This window comes from Ambystoma mexicanum, chromosome 6p, assembly GCF_040938575.1.
Source record: "Ambystoma mexicanum isolate Mex_15411 chromosome 6p, UKY_AmexF1_1, whole genome shotgun sequence".
Taxonomy (NCBI): Eukaryota; Metazoa; Chordata; class Amphibia; order Caudata; family Ambystomatidae; genus Ambystoma; species Ambystoma mexicanum.
This window is the reverse complement of record NC_090935.1, coordinates 225771206-225790245: the sequence shown is the minus strand read 5'-3', so window position 1 is coordinate 225790245 and position 19040 is coordinate 225771206. Positions and strand designations below refer to the sequence as shown.

General features: G+C 42.8%; 1 protein-coding gene across 3 annotated transcripts in view; it reads right to left on the bottom strand.

Annotated features, from left to right (window-relative positions):
* Positions 1–19040, bottom strand: part of ARK2N (arkadia (RNF111) N-terminal like PKA signaling regulator 2N) — a 430001-nt gene that overhangs the window by 182299 nt on the left and 228662 nt on the right. Inside the window, exon 3 of one of the 3 annotated variants that reach the window (XM_069626912.1) lies at positions 10522–17504. The exons of the other annotated variants lie outside the window; for them this stretch is intronic. Within the exon in view, the coding sequence (XP_069483013.1) occupies positions 17050–17504 (455 nt within the window). The 3' untranslated portion in view covers positions 10522–17049. Of the gene's footprint in view, positions 1–10521; positions 17505–19040 lie in introns of those variants that run through there. 3 annotated transcript variants of the gene reach the window in all.

The following is a 19040-nucleotide window of genomic DNA, read 5'->3' as shown; positions in this document are numbered from 1 at the left end:
AAACGCTGCACTGATCTGTGGTGCCACCATATGTCGCCCTGATGTCGCGTTATGCTGTGCCTGTTGATGCAACGTCTCTGCCGTGATTGGCCTTCCAAAGTTCAAAAGGAACCAATTAGAAGCCAGCAGGCGGACGACGGCACCACCCCAAAGGCCCACACTCAAGGCCCGGTTTGTGTCTGTTCGCCGAGGCAAGCCTTCCATATCTTCCTTCGTTTCCTAGGCAGCACTTCCCAGCACGTCTCCATCCGTAGACTTCGGAGAGCGGAAGCTACATACGCAGGTGATGACACCGCTTTGCCACTCCCGACTGGTGAGAACATGGACACTTTCACCTCAAGCGTATTCTACAACCCGAGTAGCTGTAAGTAACTCTGATCACACCTTTGCTCTCAGACACACCACCCCCGCCACTACCTTGCACACAGCTTACGCCCTTATCGCCCAGCTGCTGCATTCCTATCCTGCGCCTTAACTTCAGCCAACTGTCCTCAGCCATCAATATTCGCTGTATTTACTTTCTCAGTGTATGTGGATGGTTGCATACTCATACTGCCTCCCCTCTTACTCAGCATGCTGTGCATGCCTGCATGCATGCATGCATGCCCGACACCTACCTTATCTGCATACTGGCCTACTTCATTGAGAAGTAATGACTAGCGTTTCACACATGACATAATTAGCTTGTTAGCTTGCTGTGCCTCACGCAAACTAGCCGACCGTGCCTCACGCAAACTAGCCGACCGTGCCTCACGCAAACTAGCCGACCGTACTGAAGTGAACTAGCCCACTATACTGAAGTGAACTAGCCTATTGGGCATTAAGTGAACCAGCCTACTGTATTGAAGTTAACTAGCCTCCTATGCACCCGAGTGAAACCAGCCTACTGAACCCTAGGAAACTTCAGTTTTGAGTGAACTAGCACCCAGCCCGCTCGCCGCCTACCTTATTAAGACCTTGCTTTCATGGCAGTCTTCTGCAGAACTACACTAACCATGGCAACTATTCTCCCATTATTTAACTCAATTGCCCTGTCCTACTTCCTTCCTAGACTACAACCACCCTCACCGCCACAACCACCTTATACTCCCGTTGAGGCCGTGGTTCGTGATGACCCTAAACAGGATTCCTCGTCTAGTCCTTCTCTTAGACCTATAGAATGGATCCACCGATTTGCCTCACCCCTACACCTTGGATCCCATGCCCAGCGCAGAACAGAAACCAGAGACTGTTCCCGGCTCCCTCTCTGCAGAACACTCACAAGAAGAGACCACCAACCCTCGTCTTCAAACCCGTTACCAGCCAGCTTAACCCCTAACACAGATCAAACCACAAAAGCAACTCGCAGCATAGCTGAACGCCCTACCATCAGAGGCGCTCTCACCAATGCTCGTTCCCTGGTCGCCCATGTGCCCGACATTGCAGCCCTTATCTCCTCCAATGACTTACACTTCCTGGCCATCACTGACACCTGGCTGCATCAGGCAGCAGGCCTATCCCTTGCCATACCAGATGGCTACTCAATTATGAGAGACACAGACAAAGCGTCCCAAACAATTCTTATGCACCTTATCTACAGGCCTCCAGGACACAACTCTTCCTTCGAGGAAGACATTTCTAACCACCTAACCAATACCAAACCAGGATCCCAAATCATCCTGCTTGATGACTTTAGCCTAGGTCTATGTGTTCCTAATGAACCAAATGCCTTATCGCTGGAAAACAAAATCTCCCAACTCAAATTTAACCACCGCGTCACAGCACTGATGCATAATAAAGGCAGAACTCTGGATTGGTTGGTAGACTACAACTGCGCTACCACCATCTTCCAACCAGCACTTTGCCAGCACTACTACTGCCACCGCTCAGCAAACCCTTGCCAGAAACCACCATCACATAATGTTGCATAGCTTATGCCCACTAATACATAATATCCTAGTCCCTGCAAACTACACAGACTTGATGCAAATGAACTAGTCGACCTATACAACAAAACACTTGACAGCATTGCTCCCATTAAACTGACCAAAGGTAAACCAGTAGCCCATCTTAACAAATGGTTTACACCTGAATTGAAAATCCTCCGGAACGTCAAAAGAGCAGAATTCACCTGGAGAAAAAAGCCCAATTCCACTAACAAAGCGCTCTTCACTGCAGCCGCTTCTACCTACAAAACAGCTATCCTCACCGCTAAGAAAGAAAGACGTACAACAATAGAATCCTCAAAGTAAAATCTCGGACGAAGGAGCTCTTAAATATCCTTAGAGATATTGAGTCAACTTCCACACCGTCGGAATCTTGTGTGAAAGACGCAGACTTGTGCGCCAAAATAAAAAAAGCCCTTGCAGACAAAATTGCCATGCTCCAATCCAGAATTAAGCAAAAAAAAGAAAAAAAAAAAAAGAATAGCTTAGCTAAGAATGCCAATACCTCTATACCTCCTAGCCACAAGACCCTGGAATGCCCACCCTTCTCCTTCTTGCCGGTTTCGCCCAAAGAAGTAGAAAATATCAAATTCCTCAAACCGTCCAGATGCCAAGGGGATCTATGTCTAGCCATAATCATTCAGGAAGGCGCCAAGGACTTGACCCCTTTCATAACAGCCATAATCGACGACTCCTTCGTAACTAGCTCAGTACCCAACAGCCTTAAGGAGGCCTGGGACATGCCCCTTTTAAAAAAAAAACTAGACCCGAACAATCCCACTAACTACAGGCCCATCACCACCGTTCCCTACATCCTAAAGATTTTAGACAGTGGCCTATCTACAAATCCAGAAACACCTGGAGGATAACCTCCTACTGGGCCTCAGACAATCGGCTTTAGGCCAATGCATGGAACAGAAACAGCCCTCCTGCACATCAAAATCCAAATGGATGAGGTGAAGGATAATGGTAAACTAGCCATACTCCTGCTGCTAGACCTTTTGGCAGTTTTTGACCTTGTTGACCATCTGATCCTCACCCTGCATCAGGCGTCAGCAGCCATCTTCTCTAGCGAGGCATCCACATGGATACAATCTTTTCTATTCAATCGCACCACCAGGGTCTTCTCACCTTCGGCTTCAGCTGACCCTATCCCTTTCTATTGCAGTGTCCCTCCAGAATCAAGCGTATCACCAACACGCTACAATATATTCACGAAGCTCCTATTCGACCGTCTCGACAACCTTGGTGTCACATACACAAATTATGCTGACGATACTCAGGTTCTCATTACGCTGTCAGGATGCTACGAAGAGGACTCCAAACGGATTAATGACTTATACCTGGAGAGCCAGGCGTGGAAGGCAGACCACAGTTTATGTCTCAACGAGAAAACTGAGCTCTTGCTCATCTAAACAGATCCACAAGCCTCAGAAATAGATATAATGTATGTACTACCTCCCTCCTCTCTCCACCACCTGCCACACCCCAGCGACCTTCCCACCCCACTCTCCCAGGGTTCAGCAAGCTCCCAAACCCAGTGCCTGTCTATTGAGGGACACAGAATGCACTATCAACGTGTTTTCAGAGAAAATGCAGTGGCCCCATTACACCAGTGCAGCATGGGGCAAGTCAAGGGAACCACTGATCTGGGGTCCATGCCGCAGGATGCCATGCCGCAGGATACAGACACTGCCCAGTTCTGATTCTGAGACACAGAGCCTTCAACACTGAGGCAAGCTACTAAGAGGGAGGCATGGGTAGCACAAACTAACAAATGGAGATTGGAACGGAAAGCACAGATGTTGGCAGCACCAACAGCGACAGCAGACCAGGCAGTCGGGGGGTGGGGGGGCTTGCAGCATAAATAATAGCACAACATGGGCAGCATAAGTGTTAGGTCCACATTTTGGGAAGCTGGTAGCAGGACATGAAGAGGGTAATCTTAGCAGGGGGGGGCGGACGGCTGTGGAATCACTTAAGCTGCCCCAGCTCAGCAGAAGGCAAGCATAGCTGAACATACTCCACTCATTTTCAAAGGTAAGGAGGCTGAAGCAAGAACTTCTCGAATCAGCAGTACAAAAGGAAAGCTTTTATAAATTGCAGGATAATCGCCATTAGATGGGTAAGAATATAGTGAACCACCATGTGCAACTCCAAACCAGCCTCACTTCACCGTTCACACAGAAACTTGAGGCAGCCCACACATCTAATAATCTGTATCTCCTGCATGCAAGCATCCAGAACAACTTACTAGATAGTTGTGAATGACAGAAGACATTACAACAGCATAAATGTGCTGTAGCAATGCTCGTTGAAATAGTGGGATGAAATACTTGCCACCTTCATTTGCTATCAATGCACCAGGCTTTTTTAAAATAGATTTACAGCATTAGTTGTTATGCTACCTTCTATTACCAAAAGGATTTCACCTTTATACACTTATTACTGTAGTAGGTCCCTCTTAGCTGAGGCTTGACAGTCTCAGAAGAGCATCGTGGAATTTGACATGTGGTAGAACATCTAGCTAAGAATGTGCTGCGGCAATCCTAGAATTTCAGGGGCTTTTTTGCCCAGTAAGAAATGAGAGGTCGTCCTCGCATCTACTCCCCTTACATGCTCTTCTCAGGTGGCCAGGGAAAGGCCATCGCTTTTGGATCCTGACCCTGGGGGTGGAGACGCGAGGGAGGATCACCTGGGTGGAAGGTCCTTGGGCATGGGAGATGAGGTTCTCAGCCGAGAGGCGGTAATCCGCATTTCCATTCCAAGAGGAACCCTCCATCCCGGAAGCATTTGTGGGGTATTGTTATCACTGACCAAGGAAATACCAGGAAAACCTACCAATCTCAAAGTACAAGGAAGTGGGCAAAGAAGGGAAGATTCAAGGGTGAGACATTACATCCCCTTTTCCCCCCACTGAGAACCAACCTGACCCTCCCCCGCCCTTTATAGGCTATTGTAGACCCCTTTCCCATACTCCCTTTCATATAATCGAAGTTCAGAACACCACTTTGGTACTGGGATGAAAAAGAGAATGAAAAACCACTTTGGTACTGGGACGAGGAAGATGGACGTCGAGTACCAAAAGTATCGTAATCAAAGATGGAAGGAAAATTACCTGCACCTGGTTAAGGCTCGGAGGGATAAATATCCCCCTCAGGTGCAATCAGGGCAAAGCAAGGAAGGAGGCGCAAGCTAAGGAAACACACAGGTGCATACAAGTCATAGGAAGAGGGACGCGAGAGAGCAGGAGACCTGATCCGTGCAGCAGGACAGGAACACAGGCCAGAGGCCGTCCCAAGAGGCTGTCATAGGTCTGAGAGAGACTCGGGGGTGGCCGTGTGCAGAGACTGCTTGGGAACAAAGGGGCTCCCCTTTTCCCTGGCATCAACGAGCGGCGAAGGAACTGCCCAACAAGGAAGACCGGGAGAAGGAAACTCAGAGCGCGATCAAGGAGACATCGGCATACAGAGGTGGAGAGTCCGACATAAACAGTGAGTCCACTGTGTGGACTCCGAAGTGCTCCCTCCACAACCGTGCATGAAAGCCAGTTGATCCGCAGATCAGGACTGCTTGCATGTGAACGAACTTGCATGGAAAATAATTATTTTGAATCTCTCAGTTTCAAATAACAAAAACACTTGCAAGCCTTACAGAGTGTTATGAACCATAAAGCATTTGAGAATACACGAGGAAAGTTATAAGAATGCATGGAACGCAGATTCCTTAAGAAAAGAAAGCATATCATTGTTTGAATCGCTTGGCGAATGAGTGGCAAGTCGCGTATGAGAGTTTCAGAAACAATAAGAGTGCTTTTTTGTATCCCGTAACAATTAAATGCCTCGATGCCTGAGGGTTTTGGGCACTGTAAATAAATGCCAAATAAATAAAACAGTTCCAGAGAACAAGAGGGAAAATTAGAAGTCTCAAAACCGAACTATGCATTCTGAATACCGAGCTGAATGAAAACCTGAAATTAAGCCCATTTTAACAAAGAATCGACTAAAACTTTATAGGTAAAGCAAAATAGCAGATGACAACCAAAAGGAAAGTACCCATGAGGAATAATCTATGGCAAAAAGTACAAGTGGAAAAGAGTGCAACAGAATGATGGGCATGAATAAAACCACCACAAAGTGAAATTCATGAATGGATGCAGTGCGGTAAGGCCAAAGATTGGCAGGAGGTATGTAACACGTTATGGCAAAGCCAAGAGGCTAACAAAGATGCCAGAAGAGTGTAAGACTGCTCAAAGCCGAGGGCGACAAAGATGAGCTAAGTGAATGTGGCTTTTTACACAGGGACAAATACAGAAGACACTGTGTGGGAGGAAGTGCCTAGGGATCCTGGTTGCGTGACCGGTGGTCCGATATCTGAGTCTAGACCAGTGAGCCCTAAAAAGCGAAAACAAAAAGACATTGTGAAACAAGCCAAGGAGAAGCACTGTAAGCAAGCTGGTGATGCAATCTCAAAGGAGGGTGGGGTTGACCTAAAGTTCTGTTGAACTTTTTGAAAAGACTAAAACAAGTAAAAGTGGCTGAGTTGAAGTCTTGGGGAAGGGAACCCCACGATTTGAGGAACTGCCAAGGTTGTCTTGAGAATGAAGCCTCAAGACTTATTTTGAATTGTGTAGCTTGGAACTTGGGGGAGGGAACCCCAAAGAATTGTGTTACTGCTTTGAACGAGAAAGGTAACCTTGAGACTTTTATGGAACTTTCTTGAACTTGAGGAAGGGGCACTGAGAAGGGGTCTGGGAACTGGAAGAATCTCAGAACTTTGTGTTTTACCATTTCTTTGATTACTGACATCCCAACACATGGTTTAGTTTCAGTTGTGAGGGCAAGCATAGTTTTGGACACAGACTTAAGTTGAATTATTTGCCTCAGACTTACCTTAGTTTTGTTCAGGTTGGGAAATCTCACCTTGGAGAGGAGCGCCTTCTACCTTTTTTGAAATACAGGCTAAGTTATGCCTTCTACCATCCTGACATTTGATTTAATAAACTGTTTTGTTTTAAACTTTGAATATGCGGTCTGTCTTGCTTCATGACACCTTCACACCAGGTACAACACATCTAGCTATTCATGGGCCAATAAGCCTCGGAAATTCTTGATGGAGCACATTCTTGAGCCCCTCACACATTGAACACCTACCTTACAATCCTCCTAAGTGGCCTTTGGAAAAACAAACCAATTACTACAGCATTTTCCGATACAGAAGCGAAGAGGTTGAAATTAGGGCCCTTTACACCTACTCGCTCAGCTGTGTGGCGTGCCCCAGGGTTCGTCCTATACCCTTTGATATTTAACATTTATATTGTACATTTGTAGTCCTGCATTCAGTAATGTTGCATACCGTTCTTAAGGTAAGAAGCAAGATTGAGCGTTATGGTGCTCGTAGACATCTGAACCCTTCTAATGGAATGGAACTCTGACACGGCGCGTCTCGCGCTACATGTCAACTTTAGAGCCTTTGTTATAAGATGAAATAATGACACGCCGGGTGCCGCGCTGCATGGCTCTCTTATGAGCGACTATGCTCGTAGGCGTCCGTGCGTCTTTAGTTAAATGGTAACTCTGACACACTGCTAATCGCGTTGCATGTCTCTTCCAGGCAAGAGTCTGCACGCAAAGTAAAACGCTGGCACACGCATAGAAACGCCAGTCAAGCATGTTTACTTTGGAAGTGTTGGTGTGAAATTCAAGTCCATGCTGTATCTTTGACAAGGTCAGTGTTGAAATAGTCACGTCATTACTTGATGCCTATTAGATAAAAAGATCTATGGCATTTTGGTGGTCATTTTTCTACCTTTTTCTTTTCTTCCTTCTTTGCTGTAATTCCACGGTTTATCATCACGCACATAAAATGGGATTTCACGTATGTATTTTTTACATTATTTTTACTTTTTTACTATTGGTATCCGTTGGTAATCTTATGGTTCATGACATGTATGGACTCTTTATTACATGTAACCTTTCTCCTGGTATGTGTTGAAATCGTGTTGTTCATTGCGGTTATTGTCATTGAACATGTGCATCCATATGGCCACTTTGGGCATAATGTATCCACACCCAGCATGCTTGAAAAACTCCTAAATCATCATGATGATGATGATGATGTATACATTGATGACTTTATTTTCTTGCTATGTTATGATCCCTGTGGATTTGCTTTATAATTACTGTATGTTCAATTAATTAATGTTGCTGACATATTGTGGGTTATCCAACAGATTCGTTTGTTCAATTTTTAGCACTCGAATCTGATTAGTTTGTGAATGAGCTGGCCCTGACGAAGGAACAGTGTTCCGAAATGCATTGGCCAATTGTTTGAGCTCGCCCTGCACATCTGCTTTTTCTAAGATGTACAATTACTTAAATTGATGATGAAAATCAAGTATTAAACTATCATTTTTTGCAGTAAACTGACAGAAGTTAATTATTTTGTGCTTTGAACCACATTGAATCTATACACCACGAGTGGTGTTTGGGAGTGCAGCCCGCACCGCTGGCTTAACGGCCTTGGTCCTTACCCCCTGTTTTCGTTGTGTGCCGTTCCACAGAGGCACCTTTTCCAGAGGGTTTGCACCCTTCTTTAAATTCCAAATTAGTAGTGTTTTAACCATAAGAGTTATCTAACAAAGGAAGGTTGTGAGCGTTCACCACACACATTTCTGCATACCGTTCTTATGCCAATGATGCCAATTATTCAAGGTGTCCGGTGGCTATGATCAGCTTCAGCTATGCCTCGGGGAGATTATTTTACGGCTGACCAACAAGCTTAACCCATCAAAAACAGAAATTATGCTCTTTGACCCCAAACACCTTGTAAATGACCCTCCTCACCATCCTCGTCCCAAGTTGATTTCATCTTTTCTGCAAAAGGTCATGAATCTGCAAGTCACTTGGGCTCTTGAATGAACTCTCAAACAAATAAGGTGTGAAAATCGACCTTTTTTGTCTTCGATTGCTACTCCATACCATCCTTTCTTCCCAAATCAGACCACTGTGGTTGGTGAATGGTCAATTCTTGACTGGACTATGCCAAACCCATTCAATATAGGTATGCCCGATTCCCATATACCTATGAAGGGGGATTCCATACTTTTTTCCAGGATACATTGTTACAACTTTCTTGTTCTAAAGCAGTCCCCCACCTTTTCCAGAGATAGGGGGAGGCACGTGAAGGGAACCGTGCAAAAGAGGCCTTTAGTAAAGAATCTCTCAAGTTTGAGTTGAGGGCAAGATGGAGACAAACACCAGATGAGTAATCATTTACAAGCACACATAGTAAACATATGGTGGACACCACTAGGTCTGTCATTACTCTCAATTCTCTCAATAGAGCAGAGTAAAGAAAGGAGGTTGACATAGTCTAGAGAGGGCAGTTAAAACCCAGAGCTAAAACAGTAGCAGATGTAGGTGCTGGTCCTCCCTCGATTTTCTGGGTGTAAAGAGACTGCGGGCCCTCCAATGTATTATGGTTTCTGGGCCTGAATGAGATGCATCTTACTTTCCAAAGAGACCATAACCCAGTCATCCAACATATGTCTGCCTCACCCACCCCATGGTCTTCACCATCAACACTCCGATTAACTGAAGGTCTTCAGGAAAAGAGGGCCTGTTACTATTCCCTCCTAGTAATTGGATTTCCTTGAATGGTCCTGTATTGACTCTTAACCGGGGCAAAGGGAGTCTTGGGTGATTTCCAGTTAATAGAACCCTAAGGGCCTTCAGGGCTAGCACCAGAATGTGTCCCTCCCTACCATATGGCACTTTGGCCCCACCTTTGTGTCTCCCCCAATAGGTCTTGGAGTTGCTGAAAGCACCAACAGACCCCTCAGGGTAAATGGGCAAAAACATATCCTCTCCGCAAGCTGCAGACATGAAGTTACCCAACAATTCACATTTCTATTGTTGAAATCCTATGCAGCTGTGGCTGGAACCTGAAAGATTGCCATTTATAACGAATGACACGTGCACTCTGAATAAAAATGCAACACTAGAATCCATTTTCAGAAATGGACAGGTGTCCTTGAAACTGTCCCACAAAGGAGTGCACATGCATTGCACACAGGAACTCAATGGCCTTAGGGAAGAACTGTGGTTGTGAACAAAACACATACAAAAAAAAGAACTGAGCAAACTTGTGAGACAGGAGTCCGCACCTCTGTTGAATAGAAGTTATCGGAAGAAGCTGCAGGGTAGTTTGTAAGCCGTAAGAACTGCTGACAACACATGCACCCCTCCGCCATTGATATTTCGCTTTTTTTATGTACAAAATCCCTCGGTCCTATCTGAGCATGGATAGCATCCTGCAAATATGGCGAAAATGGAACAGAACATAGGTGTACCATTTGTGCTTGAATGTGATTAAATATGCAGCAGAAAGACTTGGAATGCAAAGACCATTTGTGGGAAAAAATGTGTAAATCCCATGAGCGTTGATGACATTTCTTCTAGGTCAGAGCAATTGCATTTCAAAATATGCCTGTTTTGTTAAGGCAACACTTCACATAAATAAAAGCGTCACAGTGTAACTAGATCCTCCCAAAATTCAGAACGAAAGCAATGAAAAAAGATGCAGATTTACATAATATTTAACCAGTTTTCAATTTATTTTTCAAAGACTAAGAAAAATACATAAATACATGAATTAAAGTGGGGGATGGAGTAGGAGTAAAAAAAAAAGTTGTTTACATTTAATTATTTATATACTTTATACATTTACCACAATATAATGAGTTTTCATTCAGGCATTGAATTCTCAAATACATTTGAAGAGCAGAATACTTTCTGTTCACAACGAATATGAATCAGTTAATACAGAAGGAATAATAATGCAGTGCAACACTGCAGCAAGCCACTATGCTCGCAACTCTTCCGTTTCTGAGATCATGTGGCATCAGCTAGTGATAGTTATCCGGCATGGTTTGTACAAAGACACAAACTAAAAGATGTTTTTAATTGTAATTTTTACAGTGATGTCAAGGGAAACGGCAAGTAAGTTACGCAAGACATTTTAATTTGTTTTAAATGAGGACCAACACCCCAATTGTGGAAAAGTCTGCAATGTCCTAGTCCTAGACCTTAATTTCTAAGTTTATTGAAAGACTTAATATTTCGGTCTTCAAAGCCCATATAATCAGCGCCTCTTAATGCACTTAAATTACACTAGGAAGTTGGTGATTTCTGGAGTTTAAAACTTCTCTACGCCAGTAACGCTTTACATTTTAAGAGTGTTACAAAGTAACGCAGTGCAATAAAAAGGGCACAAAAAGGAGGCACTTAGCCGGCAACAATCTTCATTAACACCCTCCAGAAACTGGACATTCAAACACGATGCACTGAGATTTTCCCTGAAATATAGTGGAGCGCTCTGGCTCAAGGCATCCAGGGTACCCTGTTAGCATAATCGTCTGTTTAAATTATTGGGAACAAAAGACATTACTATATCTACACCGTATTGCCAATCTGAACTCAAGCCTACTACTTTTGGCAATAGTTCCGTCATGCAACTATCTTTCAGAAAGGCTAAAAACCGATGCTTGCATGTAGAGTAGTTTACCCATTAAGAGCTTTTGACTGAATCTACAAGAGTTCCTGCACCCCGAAGCAGCCAAATAACTAAGAGTCGGTCAATGTACTACATTCAGGTCCAGCCAGCAAGGATGCCCAAAACAAACTTGAGTCAAAAGATCAGGTCATATTTTACTTAATTACATAGTAATAATATTTTGTCTTTGACAAAATTCGGATTATTTGTGAACAGAAAGTGTCTGAAATGAGTTACAAATTAATTCTATGCTAATTGCTTTCCAATATTCACCCACATAAGCTACCATATACCAAAACTGCGGGTTTGACATCCATGAACTCCATGCAGAAGCAGGCTTTTAATATCAGATTTTTAAAAGGTCAGACTTTCTCCAGGGTCATCTTAAACTTCACAATGAGATATTGAAAAGGTTAGACCTGCTCCTAAATTCTGCTAGTGTCTCGAGGTACATTTTTGTAAACCTTTATGTTATGAAGAGTGAGCCTCAAAGGAAAATGTTAGTTACCCACAGACTTCACAAACGACTACGCTAATAATTTGAGCAGACAGAATGTCATGTATGTTGTAGCCCGAAATAAAAAAGTAAATTATACGCTAAAGTAAAATAACTAGGCAAAAAAAAAAAATCTCACAGCACAAGCCAACATTAGGACAGGGTTTGAGTGTATGCTATGCTTTTGCTTGTAACAAGAATTGATTGTTTATATGGCAAAAGAAATGTTCATGCACTATTGCATAAGGTATCATTTAGTACCTCAGACGTATGGTTACAAAACAATACATGTTTAAGGAAAATTTCTTTTGATTGAAAAGAAAAACCAAGAACACTTCAGACTGCACTCCACATAGAAACTGGACTGCGACACTGAGCATTCGCTAGAACAGGGCACTTTCCTTAAGTGAATAGATTTAACAATACTACTTTCCTGCAGATCGCCTGTAGGTGAATTCAGAGGATGGAAAGACGTTTCTTAATTGTGGCCATTTTCAACTTTACAAAGGATTACAAGTGTATTGCGCCATACTGATGGACTCGGGACCTGTACATGTAACAAAATAAATCAGAAGTTAACACATGCCACGCTATATCACCGTAATATATCGTAAGAGCAGGTTACTGCATCCATATATTGTATTCACATGCTGCAGCCCCATCTAAAATGCATAATGTCATCAAATAAGGAACTTTCTATTTAAAGGAGATACAAAAAGGCTGGGTATGAACGGTAAAGAATAACATGCTTTCAAAATAGCAGTGGGCTTCTATAAAATGCTAATAACAAAATCTGCACCAAAAGAATACAATATTTACATTCAGAAGATCAAAACCAGAAATCCATATATAAAATTCCATTGCTGACCACTATTCAATGTACAGTTATGCAAAAGTATTTTTAATGATGGTGTTGCGTTCTTTGGCTGCCATCAGTCGAGGAGCAGTTTGGGGTAAGTTTCAAGCACGTTTCCTTTCTCCAGATGATAATCAAACCATTTTGGTGGTTGATGCCAACATGAAGCAATTAAGAGTACGGAATCGGCATACATATCCTTTTTAATTTAACAAATTTCAAAGGCAATTATTCCAATGCTTAAGATAATTAACATGCTTGTAAAATGAAAGAAAATGTAAAAAGAACACCACGTATTGGAAATGTGTATTTGCTGCTCCCACAGAGCGCACAATGGGCATATATGACCTGCAACAGATGTGCTCAGATTTATTGAAAGACTTAAAGCGCAACAAAGGCCTGCAGATAAAAAATTATGCTCATTTTTTGCAATGTTTCCAAAACATATAGGAGCAACTCTGTACTCCAGCTAGAATGATTTGGGAAAACATGTAATCGCGCAATTAGGTATATGCAATTCCTTTGTGAAGCGTGTGCTTTCAAAGGTGGAGATACATTTGTCACTATGGAGGAAATGCCACCATTTTTTATTTTCCCCTCAGAATCTTGGATTCTTTACCAGATTACATTAAAAAACTAAAAATAATGGTTAAGTTGAAACACAAATTGGAAGGGAAAAAGTCTATACTTGCATTACATCTACAGCTTCTAAACATTTTCAAACAAGAAGAAAAAATCATGAAGAGTGGTATTTTAACTAATAGCAAACCGTCAAATTACCATCTCACCAAGGAGAAACCCTCATGTTGCAAGCCATAAAACAGCAGAACGGACTGCAACACCCTATGCTACTGTTCGAGAACAACACATAATAGAATACTTGCTAGATATGAACTATTCTAACTTGGGTAGTGGCTGCACCCACAAGATGCTTCTAGACACAGTTGCCATCTTCAGGTTCTTTCCAGTGTGGTCACCTTGTGAAACAAGCCAACACCCTGGATTCTTCCCCAACGCCCTCGGTTTGTCGGGTGGCACTTTGCAGTGGCTGACTTTTTTACTCTACAGAGTTGTAGAATCCCCCAAACATCTTTTATATCTTAAGCCTGGTAGGGTCTTGGTCGACGAGAGTTACAGAAAAGTAGCAAAAAGGTGCAATAGATGCTCTGGTAATAATAGGCCAATATCAGGAGCTTAAAATGTACTGCAGTCTTCTGCTGCATTTAGGTAGCTCCTCTGGGAAAGTTAAACAAGACTTGGCAAAAAGTGTTATGTCAGAGGGGCTGGGCATATCTGCATATTTTCTTTGAAAGACAAATTCTTAAATGATAGTTATTCTTGATCAAAGAAGTCCGCTAAACCTCAAAGCACAAGATTGAACTGAACCAACATCTTGGCAGCGGTAACAGATAATATGATGGAAAGACATTCAGCTTCAGTTTTTTGGCATTATCGCAATGAAATTGTCGTCGTCCGAGGCGGACAGACTCTAGGTATAAGGAGATGACACTTGAAACTTAATATCTTGTGATTTGTTATGTGACTTTTCTTAACACCCGATTTTAAATTATCATCAACACCGTTTTGTGCACACTTGCTCACCTCTCGTGGCACAGTCAAGATGAAACTGACAGTGCATCAGTATGGCATTGCAATAGGGCAGAAGGCTTCCATGGGTAGCAGACGTTTCAGCACTTCCTTTTAACTCACAACTGCATCCAATAAAATATTTGATTATGAAGAACTCAACCAGGCACCTAGACTAAAAGCTGGTTTCAGGTTTTCTGGCTTTGTGTCAACCTACACCAACGTTGCTAAATACTCTGAAAATTAATTTGGAGATAATATTTAAAAAAGTCTTCCCTTTTGTAGCATTACTTTAGTACCAAGAATGACCACTACATTATATTCCCAAAACCTTTGATTTAGTCAACTTGCTAAAACCTCTGGAAAGGGAAACCACCAAATCTCACAATACAGGACAAAAACACGGCAGAAGGGTTTACTGGAAAGTCAAAAGAGCATCAACTCTTCCAAACTAAAAAAATACTTGGATATTGCAAAATGAACAAAACCCTTTATAATCTACCTTACTACCAAGAGCAGAGCAACAACTGTTGAATAAGCTTAAAAGTGGTCAGCTTCTGTCGCCAAAAACATCAGCATGTAATGCATAGAATATAATTAACGGGCTTCACTATTGCAGTGGACCCTGGCTTCTCTGGGAAATTATCGGAGGCTTCTTTGGACTCCCATACATGAAAATCCACACCTAAACTCAGGATATAGACTAAGGGGAGAGAAAATGTTGAAATAGGAAGAGCTGAGAACAGTTTCGTATACAGGTGCAGCTTAACTACATCATGAATCTTTAGATGCGCAATCGAGGATGGATGCATATTTGGGATTCAAAGGTCAAATCAAAAGAATTGCCACTTTTCACAACAGCATGCTATTCCAACGGTTTGTGAAAACCAGAGCGAGCATACTTCTTTAAGTGCTGATAACTCAAATGGAAGGATACCATTTAAGTTAGAATTGAAACATCATCATTGCTTGCAGGAATCAACTTTGTTGTTTAATGGAGGGTCCTAATTTCACAGATCAATAATTCTGTATTTAAATGCCTTTCACAGCAGTTTGGGCAGCTTTTAAAGGAAAACACTACACTGGTTCACATCGAAATAGGCAATGTGTTTCCGCTAAATCTGCTTTTTTTTTTAAAGTGTTCCAGTCAGTCAAAGAAAGCCATCTACCTCGACGCAGCACTGTGGCCAAGCACCTTATTGAATTGAGCATGAGCTACAATCACATTAAAGCACTTTAACAGGAAAGTATTGTGGCAAAACCTTGAAGGATTACACATAAAGTGACCCATTGGACACATTGTTAGCACTGATACAAAAAATGAATGCCAGGTACTTTGATCATCCCTCATTCTTCAAACAATTCTAACAATGCTCATAGATCAGAAGTACTCATTCCAGCTGCAGGTTCATTGATTCTAAATGTGCTACCCTAATGAAGATCTTCCCACGCAGCTACAAACCCGAATGAACACATAAGCAGAAATCTGTTTTTACTACCGCAGGAACATTAAGATGACCACCGACGGGAGTACTTTGAATGAAAGCTAGCCAGCAGCTCGAGCTCCAGAGCAGGTGGACCAATTGGCACGCCTGTTTTGAACAAACTCGAAAATACAAATACACTGTCAATTCTAACATTACACAGAATAACCTTTAAAGGGTAATACAAGTTACTAGAACAATACAAGTGCACTACATGTTTGGCCTTCTGTTGGAGACGTGTTCGCAGATGTGACAAGGATGCAAGAATTTTTATTTTTAAAGCCAGCTGACCACTGGTAAGGACTTAACTAAAATTGACCTTGAGATCAAGACCTAGCTGAGAAAAAAGGCAAGATCAGAATCAGCGGAAAAAAACTAAAAAAGAATTATAGAAGCAAAGTGAAACAATGTGATGAGGCTGCATTTTCCAACCCATTCTATGCTAATTGAGAAGTTATCATGCTGCAATCTACAGTTTTTACCACAGCCAAGCTGCAAACACAGCCTTTTAAGCCAACCAGCAGATACTATGCAAGAAAGTTCGTGGTGAAGCCAGCACACAATGAAGGAGACCGGCTGGCTCAAGCACGACCAAAGAATGAAGCTATACGAAGCAGTTACGCAAGGTTACAAAAGGAAACCTAAAATATCTGTCTAGCACCAACTATGTTTCTAAGTGGCAACAGCATCAGCTACCATGCAAGTTTAAGAGTTGGTGTTCTTGGAAGGCTACTTAATATAGAATAACATTTGTTAATATGAGCTAAGGATGATGGGGTTTAAACTGTCGAAAATAATTTCTTCACCTGTAATTGTAAACCATTAACTTTTTGTCATGCTCAACAAGATTGCTTATCGCTTACATTTTAAGCTAGGTGTCCCCATAAGAAGGCAGTATTCTGGCATGCAAACTGAGCATATATTGTTCACCAAGTAAACGGGGCCTGGCCCTAATGTACCCACATTATTGAAATAAGTAGAAATTACATTTGACCAAGCTTTGGTGAAGGATTCTAAATACTGGATCAGTACTCTTTAAAAGGGAACAAAGAATATTAGTCTGACCAGAATGACACGAAAGATGACTCAAAACAATGAATCTAGGAAAATTCAAAGATGGCAAGGTTTGTAGCAGTCAAAGTTAGTTTACGGCTGGTTTAAAGGTTGCTCTGCAATATTGCCATTGTCTGTGAAGTCAGTCGGAAAATTGTTGTTAAAAGGTGATGGGAACTCCAAGGTAGTGTCAACATTTTGATAGCCCACATACGAATTGAAGGGCTGCTGAGGAAGTACTTGGCTGTCAGACATCTGCGTGAATGATCCAGACTGTGAGGTTGGAGGAATTCTTTGGCCAACTATTTGCAATTTAGGTTCCCTGGGCTCCAGTTGCTGCTTGCTTTCTTCATCGGTGTCCAGACGGGTGAGCTTCTCAATCCACATGCGGAACTTCTCTTCGGTCTGCCTCTGCATCTCGGCAAAGCAGTTCATGGCCTCTTCCAGGACATTGCCTATGCAGTTTCTATCCCAAACGGTGCCCCTGTCAAGCAATCCTGGAATTTCCCGGCTCGCTCCTGCGGATCCCCCAGCACGACTGAAGCCAGCTTTAAAGACATTTAGGCCATGGGACAAGAAATCATTAAGCAAGCAGGTAGATCACATTTCAAACAGACAAGCTAACTCAAGAAGTGATGACATTTTACAAACGATTGAACCATTAAACCAACATCATTGTAACAACTTCAATAAAGCCAACCTGACCCCAACCAAATCAACAACCTTAAAGAGGTTTAATCGGACATAGTATTTGTTTGTACAGAAAACCATCTCCTAAATTGGACTAAGGGGTGCTGCACTGCAGGCACTCTTCGTGTACGAGTGGGGAAAACCAGAATTGAAACACCAATTATGCGAGTGCTGGCCAGAGAAAGGGAAGTCATGGTATCGGATTACCTGCGATAGATAAGGTGTTGCTAGGAGTCAGTAGTAGGGGGAGAAAATAATGCCACAGCGCCACTTGCTGGTAAGAACAGCTACATGCACAAAGCTGCAAACGCCCGAGTTGGAGAGTATAGAGGGCAGAGTGAACTCTAATGGTAACCAACCAACCATATGCTTTCGAAAGCCTCTATGAGTCGCCAGCCTAAAAATGTTTGCCCGCCACGACGCCAACAGAGGCCGCTTTCACCGTTGGGTGAAACAAAACCCATAACAAAAACACTACGGCAATACAAGCGGATACTGTAAGTATCAAACTAAAACCCACTGCCACTGAATGAAGTGGCTGCAAACAGCGCAACAGCCCTTAACACATGTTTCAAAACAAACAGATGTACTACAAAGATTTGACATTTCGTGCGCGTCCAGTGAGCAGTGGTGTCACTAGATCTTGCTTATTACATTTGCGTTGACATTTCTTACATCGTAACGCTAATCGGACGCAGAGAGGAAAGGTACAGTAGTGTTTCTTTACACAGAGATTAGAACTAAGCCATAAGGAACGTATGCCCACTGGTCTCCTTGCGTTTAAGGGCGCCAAAAGTAAGCCGAGAGATGCACATCAGCAAACAGCTATACAATGGCTCATATTTGATTGAGTCAAGGACAACCCTGGCCAGACAAAGCAGAGATGAGCGCGGGGCCAGTCTCTACAGACAAAGCAGACCACCCATTATCCTGCATGCGTGTAAAAACATAGCAATGGAGCTCAGAGTCCATTCTCAGGATTTATGCACCCGTATATACACCGGAGCAACTAGACGGTGCTTGTACGAGGATGGAGGTCTCAGAGCTACACCGGATGGATTACACACTAGTACAAACAGGTGGCATTGTCAAACCAACGTGGTCTGTATTTGTTTAGCTCAAGTTGGAGGTATTTAACAGTTACTAGGCGTGGCGAAACATGGCAACAATGGGGTGCCTGTGATAAGAGGTGGTTGGTTCTAAACCAGCTACACAGCATTCGCCTTTCTTAGCAGTGGCACTAAAGGATCCAGAATAGGGAACGGTAGTTGAGGCTCACTTCATTACTTGGGGGTACTTTCAGAAGAACGCCCCGGATAGCACCTGCATCCCATGGTTTTTGTACTGGCACCATGGGATGCCTGCAAGTTCGATATATAACGATGCAAATTTCT